Raw genomic sequence first — 25,048 nt, 5'->3', positions numbered from 1 at the left:
GATTTTCACATTTGGAAGAAAAATACAGTCAGAGAAGAAACTAGGTAAAAAAAGGAAAAGACTAAATATAAAAACAGGAGAAAGGCCAATTTGGGAAAAGAAGGGAGGGAAATGACCAGGTTGGCACCATTGGCAAGTTTTGTAAACTGACTATTCATCCCTTTTTCCCTTCTTTTTCTAAGCTACCCCGAATAAGGGTAGCAAAATAGAAATCTGACTTGCAAAAGTACATCATGATACTGCATGACTGGGCAATAAGAGGACAGACAAAACTGAATATAAATTTATGCAGAACAATTCAAGTGCTGGAAAAAATATACCAACTATAGATACACACTGATGGATTCTGAACTAGATATTACCATTCAGGAAAGAGCTCATAGAGTCATAATAGGCAATTTTATGAAAATGCCATCTCATTGTTCAGTCACAGTCAAAAATAAAAACAGAATAATCCACAACACTGGAAAGGAAAAGAGAACAAACTAGGAGATTTCATTATGCCAGGGGATAAATCTGTGGTGTTCTCAGATCATGTGCAGTTCTGGTCTCACCATTTTTAAAAGGACATAGAACAAAGAGGTACATAGAGTGACATAGATGATCAAAGGCATTTAAGGACTTCTAAAGAGTCTTCAGCCTCAAAAATATCTTAAGGGCAGATATAGGAAGATCCTATAAATTCTTAAGCAGAATGAAGAATGAAATTGTTCACTTGCCTCTTCCAGTATTAGGAAATATCAAATGAAACTAGTAGGTGACAGGTTCAAAATAAGCAAAGTTCTTCACGCAATCCATATCCCATTGTGGAACTCTGATGCAAGATAGTGCGGCACTCAAAATTTGCATAGATCCAAAAGGCAATTTAAAAACTCAGATGAGAAAAATCTATATATTAAATGCAAAGTAACACTGTGGCTCAAGAAGTCCCTGGACTGCCTACCAGAGAAAGCTGAGAAAATGTACACATCCAGTTATCACCAGCATTTAATCCCCGCCATAGAGTTACGCATCAACCTAGCCCTAGTAAAACCTCAAATCCCTCCCTGGGAAGGAGGGAGGGGGCTTTGAGAAACAGAAAAGTGAAAGAAAACAACTAATTACCAAAAAGAATGAAGTGAAATGAAATGAAGTGGAGGGCTTTAGGGGTCAGAGGATAAAAAGTATAAAACTAGGTGACTAAGGGGCAGACAAAGCAGAGCACGTTGGCTGCTAGCCACAGTCAAAGACAATACTGGGCTAGAGAGACATATTATCTGAGCTGGTAGAGGCCTTCCTGTGTACCCACATACAGTTAGCCTGAAAAAGAGAGAACATATTTTAGGGTATGACTCAGCAAGCCAACGTGCCTCTTAGCACAACACTTGAGCATGTGCTCGATATAACCATAAGGTCCATGGAAGTTAATGATGTTAATGTAAACTATACTTTGCATCAGACAGGCACAGAAATTTTATGTAGAACGGAAAGATACAATCTGAACTTGCTGAAGGGCCTCTTGAAAAGATGAAATAGGCCGACAGACCAGAGTGGTGAAGACCCAAGAGGGAATGACAGAGCAGAAAGCTAAAAGGTAGGAATCAATGCTACACATAAAGACATGGTGCAAAGGCAGGAGTAGGATATGTATCTAGGGCCCAAGAGGAAGCTGAGATCAAAGGAAGGAGTAACAAATATTCTAGGGTTTATTCCAAGGCATAAACAAAGTTATAGTCTAATGATGGCAGAGGACATAGATTTGACACAGAACAAAGTAACTAAGTGGGAAGGTGAGCCCTGTGCTATGGGATGAAGGAACGGACAGGGAAATTTAGTGGCAGCAGATAAGAATGACTGTGGAGGTAAAAGTCTGTGCCAGAGTCTATCAATTACTTTCTCAAGAAACTAATAAAATGTTAAGACAAGGAAGGAGAAGGTTGGGTAGGCTGTGGGAGTTGCAAAATCATGGTGCATACTGGAAGCAGTTATCTAGAAAAATCAAAACTGTTGAAGACTAGTGCCTTTCACAATAAAATGGACAACCAGCAAAAACTTTTGCAATTTCTTCTTCTCAGAGTGAACACTTTTAACCATTCTACCATTTACTATAGATTTTGCAAACACTCAAGGTATTCAAGAGTTGATAAATTGTTCATTTAAAAAAAAAAAAAACTTTCAAAAAAAGCTAAGGTTTCTATTTTGAAATCTCATTGACTGCAATTCAAAAAAAAAGTTTACAATTTTGAACTGGAGAAAAATTTTAAATGCTAGCTGAATGAAACCTATGTAGTGACCCCAAATTATTTTTCTATTGGATTTTCCAGAATGAATTAAAAAATTAAGTTAAATTTTGCATTTTTTTCAAATTGCCAAGACACTAAAAAAAAAAAAAAAAAATCTTTAACCTGCTAAATTTGCATGTCTCAAAGACGTTCTTGCAAGAACATAACTCAAACCACAAAGATCACCTTTTCCCAAACCACACGCTACCATGAAATTGGAAGCATGCCTGAAAAGTCAGAAAATTAAGCCTTGTTTTGGAATAAAAATGATGAAAAGACCATCACAGAAATGCCTTGGGAAATCTCCCTACCATACTGAGAGGATTTCAGCTTAAGGACTTCTTCAGAACACTGTACAGCTGTGACCAGCAGGGAGGCAGATGGAGAACTAGGGAGACAGAAACCATGCAGCAAGTAATGTGGGTAGCCCCCATCCTTGCTCGCTAGCAATATCCCAAAGCACTTTTCTTCCCACACTGGCAGATAAATAAAATGGGTATTATTTAGAAGGGATAACCATATGGTTTGTATAATCTTTATATGCTATTTTCAGTACATGATTATAATACATGGTAGAGACCTACAAAATAGGATTAAAATTTGCTTTCTGTTTTACAACCAACCTGTTCCATTTGGGTACAGAGACAGAGGTGAGGGCACTGGAACAGAGTATGTGACTTCCACATGCTGTCCCTACCTTAATACTCATAGAACAATGCAATTGTTCCATGTGGAGCATATTATTGGGTTCCCGAGCTCAAATATTTATCAACCTTGGTGATAATTATTTGCTAGTAAATATTTGTTTAAATTGTGAAGTCCTGACTTTTTTTTATATTCCATTTCAGCCTACATGCATCTGTCTGCTTTGTGCCTTCCCAGTGTGGAATGCTGTAATATGTAGCAAAAAAAAGACAGGAAAAATGCAAAAATATCAACTACGGGAAAGAAAAATCAACCTAAAAACTGAAATCCATTACCCTTGAACTGTGTCCTTTCTCTCTCCAACTCCTTCATTTCCTCTCACCCTTTTTTTGATAATGAAGTATCAGAATCCAGAATCCATTTTTATTCTAAATTAAGGTACCCACACTGCTGCAGGAACAATACCGATCAGGGTTTTTGTCTGGATACAGTGTATGCTTTCCAATTTTCACTGTCATTTTTTTTAGCATATACAAAACATTGCAGAAGCACATGTAAATCACCACTCTCTTGCCCAGTGGAACAGAATTTCAGTTACCAATGCCAACAGTTGCCTACAGAAGGCATCTACATCTGGTCTGCTACATCCAAGACAGCAACCACAGGCACACGTTTTGCTTTGTTTGGAATTCATCACTGTGGTGCAGCTGAGCCTCAGATAAAAAAACTATGAGCCTCCGGGGTTAAACAGACAAATGTTTTCAGTCACAACAACTTTTTTTGCAGGGAAGCAAAGCCATAACAATGTATGTAAGAGGTTTTATGTAAATCATTAAAGGCCTACCGACTTAAATTGTTACTAACACCAAGAAGTTGCTTAATGTACACTTGAGAGTGTGAAGGCAGAACAGATGAATAGTCTCACAAATCTTATTTGCTCAGTTGAAAAAATGCAAAAATATTTGTAAAAAAAAACAAGAAAAAAAATCTGATTCCTGCTCATTGCCATTCAAATTTAAAAGTCAAATTAATATTCATAATTTCTGAGTGCATGATGGTTTTTACTGGGAGGCAGAAGGGGCAGACACAATCAGTAAACAAATTTACTTTCAAATCCACACAGAATTCAATACCTACCTAGCCACTCGTTGAATTTTTTTACTTCACTAGGAAGTCCCAGCTCAGTGAAATCACCAGCATGTATTAACACGTCTCCATATGGCATTTGGATGGGATCAGTTCTTGAGTGAGTATCAGAAATACAGACAAATCGTGTATATCCTGGAGGCTTGGGAGCATCATGGGGCACCGGATCAACCCTGCAGGAAATGCATCATAACAAGGTTACAAAGTACTTATGTACTTCTTAGTGTCTACTTTGCAATTCTAATACTACTTTTTACCTTTACAAAACATTACACAAGACTTCTAGATCTGTCTGATGGAAGGGATTTATTAAAACAAACCTAACACTAATGGGAGGTGTAAAAATTCTTGATGTTCACATCACAACATTTTCAGTATTTGTTGGGTAGATGGATTAATTTAAAGAGATTAAGGAAAAGAGATTGAACTATGGCAGTAACTCTGAAACAAATACTTACAAATAAATCAAAGGCACTGCCAGTTTCAAAGGAACAGTACTATCCCGTTTCATTGTTTAAATATGATTACACGGTACACAGGGAAAAGATTTCTTTTAGATACATAAATACATTTAAATGCATTTTTTCTAATTATAACTTTTTTCTGCAAGTTATATAATTCCAGCAAATTTAATTAACACATTTTGGAGATACGTTTCAGTGTGTTAATGCAAAGCAAGATAAGAACTCTCCTGACAACTGCTATAAATGTACGTTCAAGCCTGACTATTGTGAGGACCAATGTGGCAACTTTCTGGGCTTAATTACACTAAATGAAATCAGATGCTGTGAGGGGTGAGGCTGCATTGTTCAGAGCCCAATCTCGATATTCAAAACTGACGAAACGAAAAGATCTGACCCAGTTTGATGAGACTTACTTATGATTTAGAAGAGGAAAGGAGAGAACACCTCTCTGCTATATGAGGAATACTTATTTTCAACTCAATCCTTTTACCCTCAATCCATATTTTGTTAGAATATATAGAAGCAAATGTATCATCTATATGAAGCTATACCATATCTGCTATTCCAGTTAGGGAATTCTGGTGGAATAAAATCGAAAAGCTAGAGATGCAAGAGTTATATTTATGTCACTAGAAACTAGAGAGATATACAGAATTGTTACAAATTATTTTACTTTTACAACATTTATTTTGAAAGGACAAATAAAATTAGTTTTGTTCACTGCTGCAGTATTTAATACATATTCCTATCCCTTGCTGGTTGTGCTTCAATTCAGGAGCTTACTGTCATATAAATAAAAACTCAGAAAAAAAGTTAGAGATCTTTGCTATTAATAATACTACCCCTGTTTACTGGGTAAATTTTCAGAAGTAATTTTATTGCTTGAAAGACATACGATAATCATCTTTAATCATGCAATCTTTTCTCTAAGTCAAAGAAGAATTCCATGAAATTTATAGGCGGGTAAACTGAGGTGTTTTTGACAGCTTCACAAGATTAGCGAGAGCATGAGGAATAAATCTAAAACATTCAAATGCTGTTAAATATAGAAAAAGTTCTTAGCATTTTCTACAATATAACTACAAAACTAGAGTATGAACAAATTAGTTTGTACCAGTCTTTCCTGCACCTTTTCAGGAAGAAGAAATGTTGGGATTTTTACAGCAGTACTGGAAAAACAGCCTTTTAGTATAAGTACCTTGTAGTCATCTTTCTGAAGTTCCAGTTTTTGAGCAGAAAGTAACCAAACATGAGGTAAGGAGTAAAACCAGCTGGGATCAAATCATACCTAATGAATACCCAGCAGTATGTACATGCTAGTGGGATATGTAAGCAAGCACGTACTGGAAATTGTAATACTTGGCTGACAAAGAGTGCAACGTTTGGACCCCGAGAGAGAGCAGCTGCAAACACTGCATGCAGGGCAGAGGGAGTGTGCAAGTTGCGAGAGGACTGCAGGCACATGTAGAAAGGCAGATGAAAAAAGAGAGTTAGATGCAGGGGGAGTTAGGCATAGGAGGTCACAACCTCAAACAGTGCAGCTAAATGACTGCCATCGCATGTTAAAAATGCCTCTGTTATGGAGGGAAGAGAGCTGCCAGAGAGTGAGCTCCATGGGTGGTGAGTGGAGGCAGCATGGGTGATAAAGGAATGTGGATGGGGAATGGTGGGATTTGACTAGTGAGTGAGGCTTCTCATAAGGTGCAAGCTGTGTTAAGGGTAATGCATTCAGTTCATGGAGTTCCTCCTCAAAATGAACTGTGATGGCTGGATAAAAATGAGGCAGAGCTGTCCCTGGCTGTCATTGCAGCCATTTAAGCTAAAAAGATTAAACATCAGTTCAGTAAACAAATTTCTGAATACTGCTCTCCCTGCCCAGCACTTCCCAAAGTGAGTTACAGGTTGTACTAGTAAGCCAGGTTTAAATTATGCATACTACCCTAGCACAACACAAGGATATGGCCGGGTCTAAACACCACTTTTTGACTTTATGGTACAGCAGCCTTTAAAGCAGGTGCTTCTTCTCCTTCAGAAATCTTTTAAAGCTCAGCACAGCAGTAAGTTGGGTGTTGGGGAGTAGCATGCATTTCACACGTTGCTCCTCTGAAGCTGAACGGAAAAAACAACAGACTTACCATTGCAACCCATGCAGCACATAATACACATGCTTTTTCTTATAGTTTGGATGGGGATGGGGAAGATGGGGACAGCATTTTCCTGGTTGCTGAGGTATGTATAACTTTTAAATCCTGTGCAATGGGCCAGAGAATTTTCATGTGAAAAAGGCATCAATACAAAAAAAAAAAACAAATAAATGAGATGCAGATTTTCATGTTGAAGTGATATGCACACACTGAGGCCGGATATAGGTAAAAACATATGTCAAGTTTCACAAACGCATCTAAGTTGTGTTACTGGAAGTAATTTCTGAAGGCTCGATCCCCATATTCTTGTGTAACGCATTCCCACAGCAGCTGTCACACCAACACCCAATGCACTGCTTGCAGCGTGAGCAGAGGAATAAAGATCTGCTGATTATTTTTGTGTGAATGCTTTTGTTTTTCTTTAGACCAGTATGAAAACTTGCAGAGAAACTGAAAAGCAAAGTTAAAAATTCTCAGCGCAATACCCTGCCAGAGGCTAGTTTCTACACTAGATTTCAGTGGTTTCACAAAGGAGTAAGACAGGCACTTCCCAGAAACTACTGATGGACTTGAAAACCCTTCTTGTCAGTGGCAACCAGTCATCTCACAAGCACGGGGACACCATGACTAAGATGGGGCTAGGAAAGGGCTGTCAGCAGGTTATGGGTGCTGAAAAGTGAAACAAGAAATACAAAACTGCACAGAGGACCAAGGAAGAGCTGCAAGATTGAATTCAGAAGAAAAGGAGCACAAAAACCCCCCTGTGGTTGAAGTAGTTTACTACAAGTTCAAATGTTAACAGGTCTATATGAAATCTGTTTATGATTGCCTGCAACATCACTAATTTAGGTATTTTGACAAAGACAAGGCAAAGCCCTCACCTCTCTGAAGTTAACGACAAAACTTGCATGGACTACAGCAGGGCTAAGATTTCACCCGTAACAATCATGTGAATAAAAGGTGCTTTTGTTACACTTTTTATGTCTACTTTTCCCTTCTTTGTTACTATTCTATTCATTGGTAGGAGGTAAAAGCAATCCTGCTGGTATTCAGAAACATTATTTACAATTTCTGTACCAAGAGAAAGAGTAGGTCAGATTGTGGTAAACGTTGCAATTGATTTAGCCTGTTTTTCTATTTGCACAAGCTTCTTCAATAGTATTAATCATTCATGAGAGATTGCTAAACTCTTCTGAGGAACCGTTTTCTAAGGACAGCTTATTTTCAACTACTTGCTTAGGTGCTGAACTTCTATCATGCAGTTGATTGTCTAAGCCCTCCAGTAATATGATTTGTTACTGGTTAGAAGTTTAAACAGCATATTGTTGAGTACCAAGTGAATTCTAATAAGTAACTTATTTTCAGCCCAGTAAAAAACATTCAGCTTTTAAGACCACTGAACAAATTCATGAGTGCCCAGGAACTGTCTGAATATTCACAAAGTATGGCTAAGCCTGGACAAATACAGCAACCTGCATTTGGCATTTTCATTTGTAAAAGTATTTCTGAACCCACATTTGTTTGTTTGTACTTTTGTTACCATTTGCCAGCTCTATAAACAAAAGATGTTTCCCAGTGCTAACACTCAACTCATTTTACTGTTTGCGTTTCGGTAGTACCTAAAAACCCCCAACGCAGACCATAAGCTACTACACTGCCCCCAAAAACTGAGTGTTTGCTCACCAGCCTGGTATATCTGTTAGTCTTCAGATTTTTTTAATATAATATCTAATTTATGCTGAAGAATGTACGTAAGCATTCACTAAATATATGCATAGCATTCAACCAGTCATAATTGCTGAGTTTTTTAACTGCAGAAATCATGGCCTATGTTTGTAAATTACCAAATCATATTAAACACCAAAAATGTGTGAATGAGGTGATACTTATTCAGTCTTCCTAAAGGAACAAAAGTTTCCTTTAAAAAAATTAAAACCAGCCTTCTGATGTAAAGATAAGGCTGCTTCTGCCTTTAATAAACACAATAAAATGGTGCAGACATTTTTATTCCCTATAAAAATATTTTACAGTAGAATTTTATACTTAATTTATTTGTAATAGCTTTACTGTTTTGCTCTTCCTTCTGGCTTTAAACTTTATGGCAGGTTTCATTTTGTAATTATAATTCTCCACTTTACATTACAAGTAAATCATTTAGAGCAGTTAATTTTACTGATGTTGTCATTATATAAGAAGTCAGAAACAAACACATTATTTTAATTACTCTTTAAGCACTTGGCATCTTCAGCACATCGGTATGAAAGTAAGTTGTCGGATGGGTGCCCACACTATTTTACTTATTGATGTGATTTTTCCCTTTTATGTAGCTGTAATATAACTAACCAAACAGTATGTGTCGTACAGATACAGGCTTGGTATTTTCAACAACTATTTACATCAATAAGCAAGTGCACAATGCAAACAAACATTATTAAGATTGCAGAAAGTATCATCCTTGTAGCATCTCTTATTTTATTACCACTGCTTGTTGTTTATTTCTCTTTTTAATACACAAGTATTATGTATTAAAGTTATGCTAGTGGAGTGCTCTTTCTCCCATCCTTTAACAAAGTACTTGTACTTTCCAAATGGACTGATTTTGTATCATTATAGTAATTATTATTAGAAAGGCAGCAAACAGTGTTCTTTGAATTCTTTTTGACTGGTCCATCAAATACCACATCGACAAGGCAATAACAATTTAGAAGGCTGTGCTAGAGCAATAACAAAACTATAATACTTACATTTGCACATGTGGGGGCTGAAAACGTCCCTGGTTAATGTTGTAGAACGTGAAAGCCTGTGTGGGGTTGGAGCTGTACTCATCCACTTCAATTATGAGTCTACTGTGCTGATGCCTTCTAGCTGCCATAATGTGCGACTGGGCGAAAGCCATGCTTGCACTGTGTAGTTTGGCTTTTTCAGGCGATCATATCTGCTATCTTCCTACATCGACGGAAGAAGACCATGACATCTCCTTACCTAATCAGCACACTCCCCTTCGAAAAACCTAAAAGCAGAGTGAAGAGATGGAGCGTAACTGTTTGACAGTTAATCTATTTGGAATTTGCTTTATTTAATATGAGATGAAGATGAAGGGGCGATATGCAGGGATGAAGACACACACCTCAAAGAACTCGTCACAAACCTTTCCAACTCAGCAGTTTGATGAACGTACTTTAGTTGGGGGTGGGAAGCAGGGAGTGGAAGTAAACTTGCTAAACAACACAGGGGCAACTTGCTTAAGTATTTCAGACATTCAATACAAATCTAAAAGACAAGGCAGTCATTCTTCAAAATGGCGCGTCAAATAATAATGTTTTGTCAACACAATCACTTTCTTTTTTTATTGCATTGCTGAATGTTTATTCCCCATCCTCCCTCAAAAAAAACACACCAAACCTGAAACTGAATACATGGCTGTGCACAACTAAAATGCGAGTAAATTAAACAAGAATCAGTTTAAACAATTCTTCAGAAAGTCTGCACCTTTTTATTACAAGGAAGCATTGCAAGGGGCTGTTCTTTACATCCAAAGGAACAGAGCAAACGGCCTTCCGTCCACTTGGTCCTGGTTTTATAGTATCACTGAAGGAAATCCTGACATAGATATGAAGGGCTCCCCCCTTCAAACACATTCTCTTCTCAGTCAGCACTAGCCCAACATTCTGGATTGACTGGAAAAGAAAGTGATTCAAAGGCTAACACACAGTTAAATGTTATTAAATATTAAAAAAGAAGTAAAATCCATACAGGTTTTATGTTTGGGAATAAATTTTTCCCTGAAGGTTATGCAAGTCTAGAACAGCAGCACTGAAAATGGGTAGAGGAACAGCAAAGTGAAACCAACTGGAATGCAAAGAGTATTCCCTAGAAACAGCAGAAAGTAATTTAAATGTGAATTTTACTTTTATTTCCCAGTTTTAATAAAAAATGGATTATAAGCTATAAAGGTGGATATTTTTACAGTATAATTCTGCATCCTTTTTAAAAGTTGTCTGTCTTAAATATTTACTTTCATGCAAGTGAGGGCTCTTTTCTTCTAGGGAATATAAGTAATCTGCTTCAAAAGACGTATTTCATGAAAAGCCATGCTAGAATGCAGAAATTCACTTACTATGTGCAGTTTCTGGAAAGCAGGACTACAAATATTTTATGTGACCTTGCTCTTCCATTCTGAAGAGACCACTGCCAAGAGTGATGGATGAGGAATGTCTTCATAGTCACTCAAATTTTTAAAGCTATTTACAGGTACTTTGGTCCAATTCAGTTCTAGTGGCAGTCAAGCACCTAAGCATCTGTAAAGATCTGGGCTTCAGTCCTTTGCTTAACTACTACAGATGTTAAGTGCTCCAAGAAGTGGTGGTGTATTTTTGTTTTGGGAAATCTTGTCCTTAGGAAACTGAAATGAGAGATTCAGCTCAGTTTTGTTACTTGCTGAATGGCTGTAAAATGATGACAACTTGCTGTCACTAACAATCCGCTGGAAAACAGTTTGAGAACAAAAAAGCAGATTCCTTCATGCCCTCCCCTAGAATTGAGTGGTAAGGAAATGGCAGAATAACAACAAAGAAAATTTTGGATTTTAAACACTCTCAGATGCCGTGTTCAGGCTATGGAACAAGCAGCAGCACAAAGGACTGTGCCAGAGCAGGGGGAGGGAAGGGAGGCACGATCCTTGTAAGAATAATCAAGTACAAATTGCTGCATTTAGGAAATAAGAAATTATGATGGCAGATGTGAAGAACCCTCCCTGAGGAGCTTCCTGTATTAAATGATGCATTTGTAAAGAAGTTTGAATAGGCAAGGTCAGAGATTTTATAGGGGGCAAACTGCTCTAAGTGAACCTACTTCTGTTTGAAAGAAACTATTAGAACTGGTGACCTCCAGAAATATTCTCCAGTAAGATTAATAATTTATGATTCCACAGCTCTACATAAGGGTTTCAAACTACCTGAAAAACAAGGCCTTTGTTTTATAATTCAGGGATTATACCCACTTTACACACAACTGAACTGCAGTTACAAAGGAGCTGAGGCACTGCTTTAGGGACCTAGAATCTCCCTTTGGCCTTAGTAAGTTCTCAGGAGCTCACAGCAGCTGAGAAAACGCCTTCTGTCAGCCTCCTCTTTGGGCCCTGTCTTTTACGACTTCTCTCAAGTTATACATCAAATCTGCTGCAGAAGTAGCAGATGTGTGCAGGTACCCCAATATCCACTCTTACGCTCTGCTTCCTCTTTCTGGGTAAGCGGAAAGTATCACTAACCAACACAAACTAACCACAGCCAGCACACCACTGATAATACCCTTTAGTGCTGAAGTGTTCTTTTAAGCAGGGGATCAATCCTTGCACATGGGAGTGTGTGTGAATCACACCATTAGGCCCGCTTGAGAGGATGCTAGCCACAGACGTTCAGCAAGAAGTTCGCCATATAAACATGTAGAAAACGGCAAGACAGCATATTTCACTTGCAGTAAGAAAAAAAAAAAAAGGAAAAAAAAAGAAAAAGATACGCCACAGCACTGCTAAGCCTTCTGCCAAATGACAGTCACCCAACGTCAACCCTGGACACATAAAAAGCATCCAGGACTGGAGAAGAGAAGAAAAAGCCAGATCCTGCAACAAAAATAAAATAACTAGCAATCACATGAATAGCCTGTGCTCAACAAGAATCAGATATGTAAGACACATAATCAGTAAGCATAATTCAATAGCAAGCTTCATTCAAGCTCATTTCAGAAACATACACAGATGTCTTTGAACCTTACCTTTCAGTCTAGGGTTTTCTTCCTGCATAAGTGGTTGGCTGACTACTAACATTCTTGGTGTTCGACAGAACAAGCTGTCTCTTTCCAGCTTGACTGATAACCAGACTGACACCCATTACTCCCCTCTTTCTGTTTCCATTTCCAATCGTCCCCCAAATCATAACTTTTTCTTTCTTTTAATATGCTGAAATTTTTTCCTTTCCCAAGCCAGAGTATAAAATGCAGCAGGGAAATAATTATCCGCTTCTATAGCATGCAAGTTTTAAAATTATATGCCCAGCATTACCAACACAGAGCATTAAGACTCAAATCCCCACAGCAACAACATGCTAACCATCCTCTTCCCCCAGACTTATGGAGCTGCGGGATGTCTGCCAGGGAAAAACAGAGAAATGTAAAAAGGACTGCAAGAACATGAATACTAAAATAAATATCACAAACCTGGCTGTTAGAATCACAGACTGAGAAAAAGCTATTAAATCAGCTAAGCCATCTTCTTACTGATGGCAGGAATGTTCTCCATACATTATTTTTCTGCTGCTTTCTCCAGCATGTGTTCAAATGTTCACAGAGCTCTGACCCAAAGCCCACTGTGTAGAATGGACACTGCTCCACTGTCTTCAGAAGGCTTTGCATAGGCCATAAACTATGTGGACTGCAACATCTCTCCTGAGGAATTACTGGACTAGGCAGGTGCTTGAACCCAGACGTATATTTAAGTCCTTTGATGAGGTCCTCAAATAAATCCTTGTATTAAGATTTTTTTACTTTTTCAGCCTGAAATTTCCAGTATTTTCGTCTCACAGCCTTCTTGTATAGCTGGCATAATTATTTCCCTCTTTTACATGAATTTTCCAGCCTATTTATGTATCCTGTTTCTTTTTTTTTTTCCATTTCCAGCCAACGTTTTCTTTTAATCTCACTTCTTCACTCACAGATTCTGCTTTATTCTACATTCATCCTTCAGTTCACTCTCATGTCCACTGTCTCTCGCCGTATCTCATTCCACCGTCCCCTCCACCACCTACCCTTTGTCTCAAGCCTAAAAACAACACTGAGACTTCTTGAAAATTATTCCAGCAACACGAAATATGAATCTAGACTTGAAAACAAGATGGCTCAAGCAGATGTCACTGAAATAATAATTAGAAACCAAGAGAAAATATTGATGACGATTATGATACTAAAAAAGAAGTTAAAAATTGAGAGAGAAAACTGTGAAGGAGTTATCTGTTGAGCAATGAACTTCGCTAGGTTACAAAAAATCTGGAGGTCAAGAAGCACAACATGGCTATAGCATACCCCAGCAACAGTTGAAGAGAGGCAGTTGCCAGATTTTGCACTAATAACAGTGAGATAACATAAAGAAAGAAGAGGATGCTGGGACTCTCGGCAGTACCAAGATCAATGGCAAAGAGGTAGCTACAGAAAACATGTTAGTTTGTTCAGAGAATCTGACAAGCTGGGATTTGGGGAGGCAATGAAGAAACAAAATGTAGTATCAAAAAAAAAAAAAAAAAGGCGTTTTCATGCAGCTATAAAACATCAAAGCCATATTTTTTCAGGGAAAGCCAGTAAGGCAACAGCAGTAAAATACCTTTAAGAAACGCGTGAGTTTGTGACAGACCACATAGTGACACACTTGCTTCTTGTGCAAATCTTGGATACTGTTAACCAGAAACCCTTCCAAGAGCTTCATTAAGGGTTCAGGTCTTCCCCTATACTGCATTACAGTGCTCTTCATAAACTGTCAGGTCATCCTTTACACAGGGAAGTAGACCCTTTATTTAAACCTAAAAAAAGCGCTACAGAATATTCTGCAGCAATGGTACCAATTGTCATAGTAACATTCCTATAACCACTAGTGATTGGCTTCATTATCACAAATTACTATTTTTGTTTTAAGCCCCCCTCAAAAAGCTCGTTGTAGACTGACCAGCAATAAGCGAACATACTGAAATCAGTAAGGCAATCACTTACTATGAGAAATAGGCTGAAAATGCTGAAGGGTTTTTTCTGTCTAAAATACCCATTTCAGATACTCCAGATAAAGCCAATCAATGGAATTAGTCTATCTTCAGTTCTGCCATCAGGAAATGAATACTGAAATAATCCTAAAAAGGCATTATTCTGTGGGAAAGGATGAGCCAGGAAAATCACTCTGCAGATGAATGCTTTTCCAAAGGGATACACTCTCCTCTTCCTCCTCTTCATTTTCTGAAACAGAATGGAAGCCCTGGCAAACCGAAACCACTGAGTCTCCCCTTAGCAGACCGGTTTGGACTCACTTGATGAATGAAGACTTTAAAGTGAAGGTAGCATAATCAAATGTCATTGAGACACTTGTAGATTTTAAGGTCGATCATGCAGATTTCTACTGATGGAATCATCAGGCTTTCTAAAGGAATACGATTTGTCGTAGACAGAAACATTTCCCATTGCATTTAAAAAACACACAAATAAAACTGCAATGTATTGAAGTGAAATATGCACTTATAAGCCCCCTTTTCCCAAAGCAAACGCTTTATGTACCTGCAATTTGTGTCAATGAGAACTAAACAACAGAGTTAAAAAAACAACAGACTCCTCAAGGATAACTAAATTGCTATCTCAACCTGTGGTGCCGCATAAGGTGTTTACCACCCTCACAAAGCTCTCAGAGTTCTTCATGACGAATGTAGTGACCTAGAAATCCTGCCGGGAAACCTAACCCTACTTCAGCTACAGAAGCAGTACAGCATTTGAGAGCATTAGTTTTTCTAAATGCCAGTTTAGCGGTGGTGAAACGTGCCAGGGTGACAGCCGTCAAGCCTGCAGCCCTCCATTCCCGGCACAGACAGAGCGTGCGCCGAGGGGCTGGCACCCGCGTCAGCCTGGCGTGCTTCCCTGGCCCGCCGGCGTGCCTCAGGCCTCCGCTGCGGAGACCACCGCTGAAGGGCAGCTCTGACTTCGTAGCCACACAGGCTAAGAAATCCCCAGTTTTAAGCAGCAAATAAATGGACAAATGAGGGTGAGTTTTGTGATGCAGATTTATCTCTGCAAAAATAATGGAACACACTCACCGATCCGTTCCGTGAGTACCATGAGGCGGCAATATATACTGCTCCATCTGCTCCTCGGGGCATAACGTGTAGGTATATTGCTGTGCAAGTCTGTAAAGTTGTCTTAAGGTCAAAGATTGGAATAAAACCTTTACAGGTGCCTCTTTACCGTGGCTCTCACCATGGATTTCACAATCTTCACCTGGTAACTACAGCACATATGCTCCACTAAGGTATTTTCAAAAACCTTTGCCTATGGTGTGTCTTGAATTGGATGAGATCTTAAGCATCCCATTTTTCAGTCTCTGCTCTCTTCAGTGGCTTCTGCTGAAAGAAGTTATACCATCCCTGTGATTTATTAAGGGGACTCTTTGGGCGGTCTTTTTAAAACATGTCTGAGATGGTTTTCTGTGCCAGCAAATCTAAATTTCCTAACTGTTATCAGTCAAATAATACTCACTTCTGTGATCAAATCTTTTCCCTGGAAGTCAGAGCTATTCCCACTCACACACCAAAACCAGAGGGCATAATTCTGAGTTACCTGTATGCCTCAAAATCCTACTGACTTCAATGAGAAGAAATGGAAGATCTACCACTTTCTGTTTAGAATCTCCTATTTCACCTACCAATGAATACTTCAGTGCCTCATCATATATATCACATTTTTGTTAACTGCAGATCTACAGGACACTGAGCAATCTATTTTTTAACGTGAAAAAAAATCAGTGACTTAAATAAGACCTCTTATTTCTCTGTAATTACAATTAACTTAATCTGCATTAGAAAAAAACCAACAAAATCTCCCAAGATATTTCTCACCATGCTAAAACACACATCATCGTTCTCCTTTGCTGATTATAATGACCTGTCAAACACTGTATGACACAATTCTTCACTGAAATTAATTTTTTTCTTCAAATTAGCTTTCTTCCATTGCTCTCAAACACAAATATTATATGTTTCTCTCATTACTTTATTTATAAAGAACACTAACGTACTTGTTAGCTTTAACTGTCATAAAAAGATTATATAGACACAGCAACTAGGAAATGAGATAAATTATTTGTCTTTTGGAACTATGCCCTAACATCCACTTCTGTGGAGTTCCCTCCAAAAATATACCGTACCTACTATATGCCAAAGTTCTGACCTGACATCCAGAAAAAGAGATACATGAATGAGTTCAGAAAACACAAAAGTTGAACATTTGCGTATGAAATCTAATTTTGTATTTATTTAAAGCAGTTACCACTTAGAAACCTTCTTAGCTAGTCTTATTTTGAATGATGATTGTATGATTTTAAATTATTTTTCCTCATTTCCCTACCTAGGTTCCCAAAACTGCAGTAACTGAATATTCTATTTATGAAGATTTAATTTTATTTTGGCTCATCAGTATCATTTTCTGAATCAAATTCTCTTCCATACAAATAACTGTTGATTTATTCAATTTAAAAAATAAACACAACCAAATAATATGGCTTTGTTTTCACCTTAAACTTCTACTTTACAATATATCCAATATATTTTAGATTTAAACACTGCAATACTCTAAGATTTACAAATAGACTGAACATTTGTCAAGGCTAAATGCATTATTGTAATCCTACATACGATCTTGCCTGAATGTATAAAACATTATCATATTTGGATAAAATATTGAAACGGATACATTTTTCTTAAGTAAAACCAAATCTTCTCCCTGAAAAGTATACTGTTTTGGCTCAATATTACCTGTATTTATCCAAAAATACCTGCAGAGGTAGCTAATCTATTTAAGTAATTACCTCTAGGGAAGGAAATATTAAATAAACATCTAAAAGCCACAAAACTGATTCCTCACTCTAAAAAATCTGCCTTCATCTCTTGCAGTATTTCAAAATCTACATTACTGAAAATCATGAGTATACACTCATAAAAGACAAATTACAAGTCCCAAAATGCTAATACTTATTCTAAGGGAAAATAGTTAAAAATACAGGTTATGTGGGAAAATAATCAAAAACGTACATTCCAACAGGAGTAAATTAGGGTTGTGAGGATTTGATTCTATATTTCAGTCTGCAATTTGGGCATGTCATCTGATTAAGCTCTTGAATCTCTTAAAATATTATTTACTGAGAAGACGACTATGTAAGTATTGTAACACTATATATATTTAGGAAGCAGTTTGGTTTAATTTTTAAATGAAGAATGTTCTTTTTCTTCACCCTTTTCTGACAAGTGGCCTCACATTCATTTCCTAGCCTTCATCTGTACAAGCCCCTCTGGGTCAAGTCCCACTTGCCTGCGACACGTACTTTATTCAAAGCGATTTCAATGGAAATTGTGTATAAACGCACAGAATTTGACCAGTTTGATCATTCATGCATATTTGAGGGCAGAATACATCCCATCTAGTTTAGCGTGTTCACTCCGATACCAAAATTACACCAGAATATGTCAAAGCCTAATACTGAGCAGAAGATTGTTTTAGTAGGCAGTTCAAGTAGTTTTCATGTAAGCATTCAAAATGAGTGTTGGTCACCAGCAGTATTAGTCTGTGGGTCAAAGTACAGCAGAGGTGCCGGGGTGGCTCAGGGCAGAGGCGAGTGGCACACAGCACCCCTCGAACAGCCAGCAGCAGAGGCAGCAACTCCCCTGCTCTGAGCTTCGCAGGAGCCGGGAGCTGCTGCTTCACACACAGGCAAGTTAATACTGGTAAGACAGTTCACAGGGTCTTCCCCTTTTGTGCAGCAGCACCTCTCGGCTGCGGATGAATTTCTGTTGCCAATATTCTCATCCGATTTCAGAAAGAAATCTAACACTAACAGATCTTGAAAGGTTGCTGATCTCTATGTCAATACACAAGAATGGAAAATAAAAGCAGCCAATCTATTCCTGTAATTCAAGATGAATGAAATGCCAAAGTACCAGCACACAAATATATATATAAGGTGGAATGCAGAACACAGCTTACATGTAAATATATTTATAGTGATACTACTTCTGAGATCAGTATATCTTTTTCTATTAAGGCCTCAAGTTAAAAGTATAAAATTAATCAAGCAAATCCTTAACAGCTACACTTTTTTCTCTTAGACACAAAACTTGGAAAATGAAGTATACTGTCCTATTAATTTTGTCGTTTCCGCTTTTCACTCATTTAGCTGCATCCATCCCATTGAAATCCTTCATGTCATCTGAATAATGTTCAGGGAGGGAGTCACTGGGTTTGTTCTGTTTATTTTTCCAGGTATCCTCCCCAGGACTGATACAAGGAAAAAATACTCCACAGTTGCTTGGGCCACTCACCCCTCCTACCCATAACGTCATGTCCACAAAGAGCTCCCTGGGCACGGTCCACAGGAAACGGAGACAAAGGCAACTAAACCCTTTCCGTCAAAGAAAACGAGAGAGGAAAGATAGTACGGGGAAGTCCTAGACACACAGTCTTGAGAGGGAGCATTTCAGGTCAAACACCACTGGATATTCTTCAGACGTAAAATGGATCCTACTGATGAGCAAAGGACCCAGTCCTACAGTGCCTTTCTCACACGGGGATGCTTCAAACCACTGCTCTCCCTGAAGCTGAAGAGGCTACTCATCAGCAGCAAGATTCAGGAGAAGAGCTACACTGAGAATGCACTCGCGGTACTCCCTGGCAGCTAGGCTAGCTCAGGTGGAAGCTACCAGACTGCAAAACACGGCGCAGGCTGTGCCAAGTGACAGGAATAGCTGGTCAGTGACTGGGCTGGCTGCCTCCAAACTGTGACTCCGAGCTGCATGCGCTGCACATCAGCTGATTCACTGGCTGCTTGAAAAACTCTTTTGAAAATTTGATGTGGACCGACTACAAATTTTCGTGTGATGCAAAAGATGCTAAAACAAAGCCAAACAGTTCTGGGGTGAAAAGTAAAGGGAAATCAAAATTAAAAAATACTTAGGAGGAAAGTATCAAAGTAGTGAAATGAACCCACTTACATACTTTTAGGTTTTCTTTTCCCTTCTGTCTCAGTTAATCAATCTGGTGAAAACAGAACATTTTTTTGGTGTTGCCAAATCTGAAGTTTCCACTGAAATGTGTTGAAGCTGACATATTTTTTTTTGTTTTCGTTCTTTTTCAAGGTACTACATTGTTAACTACTGGCAGTAGCTGAGTTTTAATGCATCCCACTCCCGCTGCAATAAGCAAGGTATCTTGAACTTCACCAAAAACTACTCACGCTAGGGACAAAGTGTTGAGGGGCAAAACTGAGATATACCTCAGAACAGCAACACAGCGAAGATAAGCTCTGAGCAAGAAATTTTTTTTTTATTTACTACCAAAGAAGCAGAAGAAAGGCTGTCCCACAAAGCTGAAATAATCCTAGTATTACTATTTATTGTTACATGACTGTCCGCAGACAAAGTGAAATCCAACAGCAAACTATGCTAGGCACTGCACAATCATGCAGTAACAGGGAGCCTCTGCCCCAAACAGCTTACAGGCTCCGGAAGCTCAACAAAGGATAGGGGAGAAAAATAATACAGCAAGGCAGAAAAATGATCAGTGCAATGGCAGAGCACTGTGTTCCTTCTATTTTCTTTCTCGAAGAAGGAAAAAAAAGAAGTGGGATTAGCATCACAAAAGACAAAAGCAGAGAGAAGACGGGATACGGTAGAGTCACTGAGAGGAGGAAAAAGGTGATAAGAAATAAAGTGGCATACAGGATGTTTGAGCTATACAGCACATGAAGCTAAGTGATGTGACTGTGAGGGCTGGCAAAGAGGGAGCTTGAGCAAAACAGCCAATTAGGAAAAGGCAGAGAAAAAACAGTCAAAAATATCAGTAACCATCGGTCTCCTTCGTATGCTGCTTCCACAGCTGCTCTGCTGGCTTCAGTCTTTGGTTGAATGGCAAGACCCTCACCTTCCATGGGGAAGCTGGACTGGCTGTACGGCAGAGGAACTGAATTTAAAAGGTCAAGAAGGCATGCCGCATAAAAAATAGCTTTCAGAAAAGTGATATATGCTAAATATAGTAATCTAGGTTTTAGGAGAAATGTATAAATTAAAAGTGTGTAACAAGTAAGGGCAAATACTTGCAGTTGAAATGTATTATGCACACGTATTACACCTCTGAATCTATGTAAAAAAGAAGACGAGTCCTTATTACACTAATATTAGTATGGCTCTCCATAGTCATAAAATCACAGAATCATTTAGGTTGCGAAAGACCTTTAAGATCATCAAGTCCACCCGTTATCATGCATTGCACAAAATTAAATTAAAAAAAAAAAAAATCCGACCATGGCTGTAACACTGATTTGATTCAATCTTCAATTATTTCCAAGCCAAACTTAAAGGTACCCCAACAAGATTCCCACAAAACCAGTTTCAAAGCTGAAATAGAACACTGAAATGGGAATGATCTTCACTGAAACAGATTAGTATCACATACAATACAGCGTATTTAAATGACATTATGAACCCAGTCTTACTCCCATGGTAAATAATGGCATTTTAGATAGTGACTGAATGGAAAACACTAAGCATTTTGTATTTAGGTTAGTGTAATGAATCCCAAATCAGTTATGACTGCAAGTTACCACACATATGCCGTGATGGTTATTTGTTAATTCTAATACAATTTCCACTGTCGTATCAAATCACAGCAAAACTGTCACACTTGTTGACAGTTTCAACAGTGAGGTCAAGCAGTGAGCAGTCACAAAGAAGGAACTGCTTTACCCTCCAGAGGTGGCCACTGCAGAAGCAGGTGAACAGCCCATTACCCTAACAGCTCTGCTCCTTTTTGCAATAGATCTGGACTGTCATTCTGCAACCTTGCCCAAGCATTACATTCACATGTTATTTTATTTGTAATAACATCAGCCTGAAAAGATGACTCTCTAATAGGAAGTCAAAGGACAACAGTCCAGTGGCCTTAAAGGACCCTCTTAAATTACTAACCTTGCTTCTATTTTGAAACACAATCTAGAATACCCAGAATTGAAAAAGAAGCATATATTTAAGTTAGAAATAACAATTAGAGACCACTTGGCTCTCAGACACTCTCATACAGACCCAGTTTACCCATGGACAATGACTGCAGAATCCAAACTGGTATATGATCCAGAACATCCAAATTAAAGTTGCCAGCACTATACTTAGTCTTATTCTGAGAGCTCAAACTGCACATGGTAATATTCTAATATATCTTAATGTAACAGGAAGATGTGAAAAGGCTCTTCCCTCAGATTACCTTACACATCCCCTCTAAATTCTTCAAAACAAGGTTCAGCAAGAATCAAATGGATTGCATTGATTTATTTTTACTGTGTTTATTAATCATTTAAGATGAAAACTGTTTTCATGGACAAAAATAATAAAATTCTCAATTATAAATGCATTTTTTTATTTACTGTTCGATATTGTTTCCATATGTCTCAAAAAAGAAACTGCCTGGATAATCAACTAAGCAGTTACCTGGTTTCAGGGAATTTGAGTCTCCTTCCTTGTAATTCAGTGGCAGAACTCTAGCTGACTTGAAAAACAGTAACCTTTTTAGACACTTTTTAGACTATATAGAAGAGCCCACTCCTGTGTAACTCTTTGGGTGAGGAGGACTGCACCTGAGGCAGCAGATCTGATCATATTTGGTTCATAAAAGGACATAATCCTGACATTTTTTTCTAATTCCATATAATAAATTCAACTACATAAAGACGATCACCGACAACAGTATATACTATGAACCATTAACTCAAGAAGCAGAAACATCAATGTCAGAAGTGGCTATGTATGCCAAATCAGAACTCCAGTCCGCTTTACATTCCTGCTGACGGTTCCTGTAATGAGCACACAGCATTAAATAAAAACCATGACCTGTTTAAACAAAGATCAGAGCACCAGCTTTATCTTTGCATTCTCTCACGTTTGTTGTTTGGCATCACAAACTAATACCAAAACAAGTATCTTATTAACACCAGCTCAATATGTTTTCATACAGGGCATGAGGGGTTTGCTCTCATCTACCAAGAAGATTTGTATATCTTTAAAATGGGCATTTTTCTTCAGACAAACATGTACAGGTATTCTCAGTGGTTACTGTGCTTTAAATTAGACGGAAGGAGAGCAGGGAGAGAAGAGACAGAGGAAATAATGTAGAAGCAAGAAATTTTAAGATTCTTCTCAGATAGCTTGAGACAATGAAATAAACCAGAAGAGCCAAGCTAAAACTGTTTAAACATACTGTTAAAATTTCATGGGTAATAATTAATATCAATCAATTCATGTATGTATCATACATGGGATAGCCATTACATTTAATAATCTCAAAAAAATATCCATATGTAAAATAGAAATTAACCCCCCCTATTGGTGTAGTACACTACCAGAAAATTTACAGTGCCTGGCATCATGAAACTGTTTATTACGAATGGGTGCAACACAGATTACCATCATATAATGACTCCTTAATTGGTCTTCTCAAAAGATAAAAAAACTCTTTTTTGGTAGTCAAATTTCAGACATGCACATTTAAAATGTAGTCTTGTATTTTACGTATTTACTGATATCATTTTGAAAAACTGAGAGTTCACTTCATCAGGAGCCTATCACAAACTTTAATAATCTTGCCTAGTTATCAGTTTATCCACAATATCCAAAGCTCCTTCATATTAGTCTAAATTACGTCCTAAATTTACTAAGCCGTAACTGAAGTTGAAATGGCTATCAATACCACACATTATCAGCAGATCTCTTGATTATGATATTGTCAAGGTATAGATTGTGTAAGCAGAAACCTTCAACTATTGATCTTCCGCCAAAGAGAACGGAATGTTTAAAATCTGTACAGTTTCTGCATGTTTCCCATCTTTAGCCTCTGTTATCCACAGGGAAGTATATACATTTATAAATGTATTCCACACTACCCATCTGAAAGTGCAAAATACACAACGCAGGTATTAAAAAAGCAATGTATTAAAAGCAATGAAACCCCTACCTAAACGTCCCCAATCTTTTTTTCTGCTCCACTGCTTTGAGTGTGCTGGGAACCAAATAGCAGCGCAATAAATTACACGAAAATTAGCACGAATCCTGAAAAACTTATCGAACCGTTTCCTCCCGGAACAAAACTTTGGAGGTCACTAAATCCTCTCCTACGACAAAGGAAAGTTCTTCCACCACCCCGTCCCCCAGCGACGCGGGGGAAGCGATCGGGGACGGCGCACACGGACTTTCCTCGGGGGAAGTCTCCGGTGGCGGCTGGTGACACCTGAGGACGGGAGGAGGAGAGCGGCACGCCGGGGCGCCCCGCGGGCGAGCGGGCGGCGGTGCCGGGCGCCCGGGGGTGGCCACCGCCCGCCCGCCCGCGGCAGCCCAGCCTCCGCGGGAACTCTGCGAACAAAGTAACTTGCCGGCTGGGCGGCGGGAGGCGGCTGGGCAGGCGTGGGGCAGGGGCTGCGCTCCCCCTTCGCTAGCACGCACTCGCGGGGCCGGGGAGAAAGGCGCGGGCAGGGCAGCGGCAGCCCTTCCCCGAGAGCACGGTGACAGCCCTTACCTTCGCACACCCCCTTCCGCACGCCCGGCGGCAGGCAAGCGCCGGCAGAGCAGCGCTGAGGCAGAGCACGGGGAGCTGCCAGGCTCTCGGCGGCTCTCCCTCCGCCTCTCTCCCGCTCCTCAGAGAAGCCCTTCCCTCCCCCCCACCCCACCCCCCCGACCGCCTCACTCTCTCTAGCTTTGGGGCATATATATATATATATATATTTTTTTTTTTTTAAAGGAGCAAAGAGAAGCCACGGGGAAGCTTGGTTGGGAGAAGCAAAGCCCTGAGGCGCTTGGGGGGGCGGGGGGGGCGGGGAGGGGTGGCTGGGGGGGTTCCGGACCCTCGCACGGCAACACAGGCGGACCCATCCCCCCGCCTCCTCAGCCCCCAGCCGGGGAAGGCAGCGCTGAGGCTTGAACCTCGCTGCCTTCAACCGATCCCGCACCAGGGAACGGGCCCTGCGCACAATCCCCCCGCCCCAAGCCGGCGGGGAGACCCCGCCCGGGGCGGCCGCAGGCGTCCCTCTCCCGCCCCCCATCCCTGCAGGGGCAGGGGGCGGCCGGGGAGGGGGCTCCCGCAAAATACTCACCCTGCCCGCCGGGGCTGCTTTGAAGACGCAGGATTTTGTGCGAGCGATCGTCTCCTTCTCCGGGAGCCCAGCCTCCCCTCCCCCCCGCCTCCCCTCCCCCGCCTCCCCCACCTCCTTTGGGGGGCCAGGAATCCCCCACTGCCGGCCCTCCCCTCCTCCCCGCCAGGCCGGGGAGCCCCGCCGGCCGGCCGTGCCCCGCGCCGCCGGAGCGGTGAGCTGCCGGGGCTGCGGCCGGGCCGCGGCCGGAGCGGCCCGGCGGGCTGCGGGGCCCGCGGTGCTCCATGGCCCCCGGCCGGGGCCGGGACGCGCTGCCGGCCCGCGCTGCGGCGGAGGCGCGGGTTGGCGCTCTCCCGCCTCGGGTGGGGGTCAGCGGGGGGCGGCGCGGGGCCGCCTCCGGCGGGAGGGGGAGGCTGCGCCCCCCGGCCCTCCGCCTGCGGGGCCCGCCGGAGCCCGGCGGCGGGGCTGCCCGCCCCGGGG

The 25,048-nt window shown here is 40.2% G+C and overlaps 1 protein-coding gene across 5 annotated transcripts in view; it reads right to left on the bottom strand.

Moving 5' to 3' along the window:
• Positions 1-24,651, bottom strand: part of MPPED1 (metallophosphoesterase domain containing 1) — a 68,544-nt gene extending 43,893 nt beyond the window's left edge. Inside the window, exons 1-3 of one of the 5 annotated variants that reach the window (XM_087767414.1) lie at positions 24,572-24,651; positions 9,405-9,670; positions 4,044-4,225 (exon numbers count right to left, since the gene is read on the bottom strand). In XM_087767414.1, coding sequence (XP_087623540.1) covers positions 4,044-4,225; positions 9,405-9,556 — 334 coding nt within the window. In that variant the 5' untranslated portion in view covers positions 9,557-9,670; positions 24,572-24,651. Of the gene's footprint in view, positions 1-4,043; positions 4,226-9,404; positions 9,671-10,149; positions 10,331-12,429; positions 12,558-23,439; positions 23,583-23,997; positions 24,126-24,571 lie in introns of those variants that run through there. The other 4 variants (XM_087767415.1, XM_087767418.1, XM_087767417.1 and 1 more) reach the window with 4 other exon arrangements.
• Between the last annotated feature and the right edge of the window lie 397 nt (positions 24,652-25,048).

The sequence above is a fragment of the Nipponia nippon genome, unplaced genomic scaffold (genome assembly GCF_047370975.1).
Source record: "Nipponia nippon isolate SJK-2023a ecotype South Korea unplaced genomic scaffold, ASM4737097v1 scaffold_3, whole genome shotgun sequence".
Taxonomy (NCBI): Eukaryota; Metazoa; Chordata; class Aves; order Pelecaniformes; family Threskiornithidae; genus Nipponia; species Nipponia nippon.
The sequence above is the reverse complement of the archived record's forward strand: the minus strand, read 5'-3'. Positions and strand labels throughout refer to the sequence as shown.